This window comes from Phaseolus vulgaris, chromosome 1, assembly GCF_000499845.2.
Source record: "Phaseolus vulgaris cultivar G19833 chromosome 1, P. vulgaris v2.0, whole genome shotgun sequence".
NCBI classification, from domain to species: Eukaryota; Viridiplantae; Streptophyta; class Magnoliopsida; order Fabales; family Fabaceae; genus Phaseolus; species Phaseolus vulgaris.
In genome coordinates, this window is record NC_023759.2 from 10,620,613 (window position 1) to 10,629,301 (window position 8,689).

General features: G+C 31.8%; 1 protein-coding gene across 1 annotated transcript; it reads right to left on the minus strand.

Moving 5' to 3' along the window:
• Positions 1–2,159, minus strand: LOC137813552 (uncharacterized protein At4g00950-like). The gene is made up of 2 exons (XM_068615881.1): positions 1,423–2,159; positions 1–427 (listed from the first exon to the last, which is right to left on the minus strand). Exons 1-2 carry the CDS (start codon positions 1,942–1,944, stop codon positions 335–337), a joined length of 615 nt encoding a protein of 204 aa, XP_068471982.1. The 5' UTR covers positions 1,945–2,159; the 3' UTR covers positions 1–334.
• Between the last annotated feature and the right edge of the window lie 6,530 nt (positions 2,160–8,689).

Consider the following 8,689-nt stretch of genomic DNA (forward strand, 5'->3'; position numbering starts at 1 on the left):
TTATTCAGATATACAATCTTCTTTGAATATATTCATTAAAGAATATCTCTTTATACTTTCATAATTCATGTAAAATAAAAGTCTTACCTCTCCTTTTCAATACAGTCTATTGTTTCTCCATATTTCTACCTTTACATTATTTTTAAAACTTTTACATCACAGTTTGAGGATAAAAGATAAATTTATCTTGAAAAGATGACGTATATCAATGAGTTTGGTATCAATACCATTTTCATAAAAAGAAAATCATTGTCACATTGTTATTCTCTTCCATTTTTATCACAGTAGGGTAATGGCATATGTTAGAGGAGTCTAACGTTGCATTGGTGAAAGATCAAACGCTGTCAAATTTGGGCGTCCATTTTCCCTGTTTTTCTTTCCTGAGCTTCCAGGGTACCACTTGCTTAAAGGTTTCACAAATACTTACCTGCACTAACAAAAGATATTAAGATCACAACCAACCAAAAGTCACACGAGTGCGCAACAAATACCAAAAGTCACAGCAAAAAAATCAGTGCTCTTTTCTCGGTAAGCGATCTGTTCCACTCAAGTGTCAAGCTGTTAGTCTTTTTACTGAAAGGAACGGAAAATGTTGCAAACTCGGAACTGCAACTTTTCGTACCAACAAAATGAAAAGAAGGGACAAAGATTTGGAAAAAAATAATTTGAGACCAGTTTTTTCTTTCGTGTTAACTTTATAATTCCTTTTAATAATAAAATATAATATTCTTTTAATAAAAATTAATATAAACAAAATTTTAAAATAAATAATATATTTGATGTGATGATACCAAAAATTGGTATATATAATGGCTTTAGTGTCTTTTGCTTGCTTTTATATTAAAATATGGTGTCTTTCCCGTTCACTTTCCAGTATTAAAATTCTTATCTCTCTTCTTCTCTTTCAAACCATACTGAAGGCAATTTCTAGTGATTTGTTTGTATGGTGAAGATAACAAAGAAATTGAATGGAGAAAAATAGGAGAAAAAGGAAATTAGATATATATTTAGTAGAGGGTGAAAGTAAAATGAAAAGCTATGAGACAATTTTCAACCATTACCCTCGATTGTTCAAAAGTTAATGGGACTATAAATGAATTTCTTTTTTCTCTATATTTTATGTTCTCCTAAAATAAAACATAAGTTTTACACTGAATTGAACATTTTTTTTTTCAATTATCACTTATTTGTGCATCATATACCAATTCCCTTAATCACCCAAAGTTAAATTTTAAAACTAAATGACAACGCACTCCTAAATTTACTATGCATACCATTTTTCAATCTATTGTAATTTTCCAGTAAATTTCTGCAAAGATCACACTATTTTAAAAACTAAAATTCATTTTTCAAATTAAACATTATTAAGCATAACCCGTTGAAAGAAGAAGATGAAATGGATAGGAAAGGAGGGTTACATACCCACATGTGTGAACTTCGGTGGGAGAGACTCGAGAAGCTTCCTTTTCTCCTAACCCTTGTGATCTTCACCTTACTACTTCCCTCCACAGTTAAACTTGATAAGTCAAAACGACCCTCCTCTGGGTCGTTCTTCTTCAACGCGCTCCACCTGTTAGACGCGAAATTCGCATTCCACGTGTCCTTGGAGGGCCTACTCGATGTCGTAAAAGACATGGCGCGCCCAACATAAGGTCCGTCTAGCACGGTTGTCGGGGACGAAGCCTTGCCCTCCAACAACACCAACCTCGGAGGCAGTTCCAAGGTTCTAGCCACGTCATCACTACTCTTGGGCTTCGATCGCCTGTGGCAGGGCCTAGGCCTCCCCGGCGCCTCCTCCCACTCGAACGGAACAGACACCGACATCCGCGGCGGTGGAGTAGGCAACTCCGGCGGCATGCTCCCCCGCGAAATTTTGAGTAGAGAGAGCTTTGGCGGTGTTTTTGGTTCGTCTTGGTGGAGCTTCTTCTTCTCTGAATCCATCATTACTGTAATTATTATGAAGGTAAAGGGAGTGTGAAGTGTGGGTGTAGTTTTTATAGAGAGAGTGCAGAAGTGTTAGTTGGATTTGGATAGAGAGACAAAAAGCGAATTATGTGTGATTCAGCCAAGTTAGAGTAGGCTCCTTCTGGCGCTTCTTCACGGGAAGAAGATAGACAATTTATTTTTCATATTATTATCGTTGGTGGTGGACCCCACCTTGACTATTTCTAAATGTTGGATAACCACAATCAACGGTCAATTACACGTTTAAGTCTTCAGAGTAATGAATGGGATAAATTCTCATTGGTGAAATCCATGACTTAAACTAACATTTCTAAATGTTAGTTACCACATTTAAATATGGAAAAGTTTCTTTTGACAATCAAACAGTAACCAACGTACATCTGGAAATCAATTATAATAATATAATAATATTTTACATTAAAAACAAAATAATAATTAGAATAATAATTTATTTGGGTTGTCAAGTGAATGTGTTTTATTTATGAGGTGTTAAAGTGTCACATTAAAATATGAAATTTTATAACAACTCAAAATTAAATCTCATTATATGTTTAAGGCTCCCTATTTTGAAATCAAGTAAATAAGATTTAAACTTACTTAAAAAAATAGCCAACCATTTTCTATGGTAATATAATGTATTTCAGTTTAATGTATTTTCTTAGAAACATAACAATGAGAAAATGAGTTTTATTTAATCTTTAATTAGGATGGTCTTCACATTATCTTAAAGAACAATATTAAGATTAGGGAAGAGAAGTGTTTGGCTAATCTTTTTTCATTACACTCTCGGAGAGTTCATGTATATATGTAACACAACTTCTTAATAATGTAAATCTATTTGGAGAATTCCTCCCTTAGGTAGGTATTTTCTAAATGGTTTTATTTTCCTATATTTAGCTTGGTGGTGCTCATTAGCTTATCCTTGATTGTGCATGAAGGGTTTTCATAATTGCATATCCTTAATGTTGCTCATTGGTGGTGGTTTGGTGCGATTCCAAGTTCCAAAAAGTGGTGAGTATTCTCTCTTGGGGTTTCTTGTCTTGTGAGCAAGGCTACCAGTAGTGATTCTCCATACTTATCTCATGGAATTAAGTGACGCAAGGTTCTTCAATTTTCTAGCATTTTTTTTATTCTTAAGTCATGAGCTAGGTTATAAGTAACAAAACACCATCTTGCTTGTCTCATTCAATTTTATTGGAACAAGGTGTTCTACAATTTTTATCATTTTTTTCTTGAAAATATTAGCATGTAATCTATAATATTTTTCATGACTTCCATAAAATCAATATCAGATTATTTGATATTTATTCAAGAGGCAGGACTTTAGGTAGTTGATCCACAATCAAGCTAAATCCCTCTCGAGTTCACATCACATATGATGTGATTCCATTAAGGGGAATCCTAGATTGGATCTTACCACTTGCAAGCTTCAACACTCAAGAGATAAAGATAAGTAAGAAAGAAGAACATTCACCTAGTTTATGTTGGTTTCTTAGGGTGGTTCTTGGCTTGACTAGGCCCATGCTTGCATGTCATGGTAGGGTAAGGATGGGTAAGGTTAGATAAGGTTTAGTACGCATCAGGGAAAAATCTTGGATGATACTTAGAGCCAAGAAGTGGTAATATTTACATAAGCTATGATCAAGATAGGCTAAGGTGTATAAGGTTGGAGATTGGATTCTTTAATGGTTTTTTGGTTGGGGTTTGTTGAGGAGTGTATGGGGGAGAGAATTTGGAGTATGATGGTGGCTTGAGTTAGGAGGTAATTATGTTATGTTAAAAAAAGAAAAAAAAATGGAAAATGAATTGAAATAAGAAAGAGAATTTGAATATTGCCAAAATATGCGGCTTCCTCTTGAAGACAAATAAAGGAGTTGAACTTGGTCTCCTCAAGGTACCTTGGATAAGCTAAAGTGAACCACCAATAGACCAAGAGAGCCCTAGCTTCTACTTGGATAACTTAAGAAGGTGCCACCAAGAGAACACAATGGAAAGAGTTCCCACTTGAACAATAAGTATGGACTAGAAATTCTATAGAGAAAGAGAAAAATTCCCACACTTCTCTGACTCAAACACTCATACACTCATGTATTGAATTTTAATCAAGTTATGTTATAAGGCATATATACATTGTATTCAAATTCGTAGTCATAAATCTTTTTGATAGAATAAATAAAACTATTTTTAGAAATTTTAAACACGCATATACATTGTAACAAGCATATTTGGAAAGTGTTTTCATATAGAAAGTATATATCTTCTCGCCGTTCATATTAGAAAATCTAAACACAAATAATTTGAAATGTGATTAGTTGAACTTTTTAATTAATTATATATATATATATATATATATATATGTTTGAACTGTTTCTTTTGCAAAAAAGAAGACAAAAACTTGTTAAGATCATGATGGAAGCATCCTCAGAGTAGCGAAAGCCTTAGAAAATTATTCAAACTTTTCCCAAGTTTCTTGATAGAAACTTAGAATTGATGTTCCTCTTCCAAAGAAGGATCCTTGGTAAAGAACCTAGTCGGAGAATACTCCCATTTTAGAGACTTCAAAAGAAAAAGGTGATTGCATAATGTTATATCAACTCAACTTCAAATTCAAAGTGATTTTGCAAGAGGCAAAGGGCCCTATATATAAATGACTAGCTCCCTTGTACCCTTTGCTACAAAATATGTGGGATTAAAACACATAATACAAGGTTAAACTACATGGGAAACTTGACACCTCCCTCCTATGCTTGGAGCGCCCAAAATTGGCCTAAACTAAGATTATTTGGTGTGATAGCTACCTCTCATGTGTTGATCATGGTTGACTAAGGTTCTAGGGTGCTTTGGTTGTCCAACAAGGTCCAATTAGATGCCCAATGGAGTCACATACACTACAAGAAAATCTGAAATTTCATACAGCCAAAATCCGTATGTAAGACCATAAATCTATATGTAAAACATAGTTACATACAGATTACATACGGGCGAAAATCCGTATGTAAAACTATCGTATGTAATTACATACGGATTAATCCATTTGTAATATTCGTATGTAATTACATACGAATTAATCTGTATGTAATATCCGTATGTAACACTTACCTACGACAGTTTTGATTTAAGAATGCGACTATTTAAATAGCCGCATTCGTAAATCATGCGCTTTATTTAAGAATGCGGTTATTTAAATAACCGCATTTGTAAATCATGCACTTTGATTTAAGAATGCGGCTATTACAAATAGTTGCATTCGTAAATGAAGTTAATTTCAAAAATGTCAACGCGTTTTGATTGACAGCAGCTAACCTTAAAACTGCATTAAATAAATAGTCGTTGTTTATACATTTTGTGCTAGTGTGGTCAAGAAAGTCGCATGATAAATTTGGGATAGGAAATAAGTTCAAAATAAAACTCATGCATGCATTACATCATTTATTAAATCTTTTAATGTTGCATCATCTAGTGGTATTCCTAGGAAGGGACCACGTAGACCTACTATATGAAAAAAAACCCAAATAAATATGGGTACCTAAAAACAAAGTAATTCCTTTTATAGATGTTCACAAGATGATCTCAATCATTTTCACCTAGATAATGGATGCTCATGTTACATGACGACATAACAGTCTATGTTCCAAGAGTTGATGGACAATAAAGGAGGCAAAGTGATATCTAGAGAAAATCAACATGGAAAGATCTTTGGAGTAGGTCTTTTGGTATGAAAAATTTACCTTCTATTGAAAAAGTTCTTTTGGTAGATGGTATATATCACATTCTACTAAGCATAAGTCAATTGTAGGATGGTGGATGTGATGTTGTTTTCAAGAAAGACCAATGTATAACAAATAATAATGGTGGAATCAAATTATTTATTGTCAATAGGCAATGAAATCTTTATAAAATTGATATGGACGAGATTTCAACTTAAAAGTTCTTATGCCTTATGACAGTCAAAAAGATCATTGGTTTGGCATAGAATGTCTCGTCATGCAAGTATGAGGTTACTCTCAAAACTTCAAAAACACAACCTCTTAAAGGCTTGTCAATTATGTCATTCAAATACCTCATAATTAAGAATATAAAGTAGTTAGTAGTTAATTGTTAGATACCAATTTAGAAACTAATAAATTTTTATTAATAATATAAATTACTTTAGATACCAATAACTTTTTAGTGTATAAAATTGTCTCTAATTTAGTCAGTATAGTAACTAATTTATATTAATATCTAAAATTAGTTTCTATTTAATTATTTTCTTAGAAAGCATGTAAAAAAAATTAATTGCTACCTTTTATTCAATATCACTAGTATTTATTAATTCTACTAAGAACTATAGAGAAAGAAGAAAAGAGTTAGATGAAGAATTTCTTATAAATTCATTAGCATCAATATATAGAAAAAAATAAAACAAAGATAGTAGCTGCAAAACAAGCTAATAGAAAAAATTGTTAACCACTTAAAATACCAAAATCCAACAAATTATATAATCCAAATAACTGCATTATTCAAATGTTGAATAGGTCACTATTATTCAAATGTTGAATAGGTCATTTTTAGAAGAAAAAAAAAACTACTAAAAACAGTGAAGTATTCTAAGAGGTGATAGAGAAGTGCACAGGTCCACGAGAAAATCAATAGAGGTTCTAAGCTATTCCTTTGTGAGTTGGATTATCCTATCCTTTGACTGTGGAAGTAAGCGTAATTAACAAAATTGTTAAGATTTTAAAAATGCATTAGTTCAAATAGCAGAAAATGCTGGGTGAGTAGATGTTGATACAAATATTTGGACATAATATAAAAAATAACTTCACATATACTTAAAGTATAACTTCACATCATATTGGACATAATACAAAAAATAGGAGCCAAAATAAAGGACTAAAATGTAACACAGTGGGAAGGGAAAGAATAATGTCTAACAGTATGAATAGTGCTAAAGATAACTGACAGATTTAATATAGATTACAACTCTAAATCATAAATCCTAAATTCTGAAGTTCAAATTCTAAATTTTATATCCTAAATTTTAAACCAAAATTTTATATCTTTAATTTTATACTCTCTAAATCCTAAACCATAAACCATTAACTAGAAACCTAAATTGTGAATATCCTTAAAATCAATTCATTCATTCCCTGACTTTTTGACACTAGACAGAGACGCGAGAATGACTTATGGTAAATTAGGACAAGTTCAGGTAATGATGTTCAGAAAGCATGGAATTAGAATGAAATAAGTCTTAATTCATTTTTTTGACTCAATAAACCTTGATTCTTAAAAACCAAAAAGAATAAATAGCTAAGATGAGATTTTTTTACATTGTGTTAAATTAATCTTGTCGGCAGCATTCTGCATGATAAGAAAATACAATGAAATAAGAATGAGCATACATCAATGTTGTTCAATCTAAACTACCTGTCTTACTGGAGGAAAATACTTCTCATGCGAGGGCAAGAGAAATTGTTTGTATTGAAAAATTGGAGAGACGACAATTTATGTAACTAAGTCCTTAATTAAAGTAGTAAACTTTTTATCATTTATTTTTCAGACGATCAAATCATGTGTCTTGATCGAATAAATAGTCCCAATTTACGCATGCACGAAACTTCATTTTGGGGCATAAGCAGTGCATGTCTGGATTATTAGTTTTAACTAATCCACACTCAACTATTGCAAGGACATATTTATTTGCTAAATACAGATCCATTTGGTTGGTGTGAGGAAAATTCACTTTCAATCTCTTAAATAACGTTTCAGATTCAAACTTTATTGATGGAAACAAGTAAACAAAAAATAGAAGTTCATCAAAACTGATTAATTAAATTTCTCAACAAAGATTAATGACGGAAACAGATCAGTAGATTCTTTACATTATTACTCACACAGTCACAAAAAATATCAATAAGATTAGATCCAGTGGAAGATACTAATCCTTCACAATATGACAAGTCAAAGTTAAGATATTTACTTGAAGAAGTATTTCTCGTGTCAAAGTGCAACTTAAAGAACATTATTTTTAAAATATATATATTTGAAAAATATGTAAATCTCTTCCTTCTATTTTAACCTTGTCAATGTCTTTGGTAGAGGAGGCCTAGTTGTGATCAAAGTCATTCTAATATTTATCATCAGAGCACTACTTCTAAACCCATCACATCTCTATTTTTTCATTTGTGATTATACTCAACAATAAAAAATATAAAAGTGATCTTCATTTATTTTTCTACAATTAAGATATATAAGTTAAGTTTGTCTTAAAAATCTCAACATATTCTATAATTGCTTGTTTTTAAAAGATTTTATTCAGAATAGAAGCGAAAAGAGATTTGTGTCAAAATCAAATCACAACTCATCAAAAATTATCTTTCTGGCTCTCACTCAACTCACCCGGGACTTGGTCAAGAAGTGCTAAGTTCTTTTTTTCTTTCTTTTTTTGTGGTGTGTATGGTGGTGGAGGGGAACCTCATTTTCTGCTCTTACATCATCAAACTACATGTCTTATTTGTACTTTTTGTATTTATTGGCTTCTATTTTTGTGCTAAATAGAGAGGAAACGTAGGTAAGACACTTCTTAGGTATTCTTTTTTGCACTGTAACATAATTTTGTGATTCTTTAGGTAGATTCATATGGTTCATTTTTTGGATTTGAAATAGTGAACGGGGGTGTTGGTTCCAACTGTGTTAAAACTCATTCATTTCAATTAAATACCAAACATCAAATAAGCGC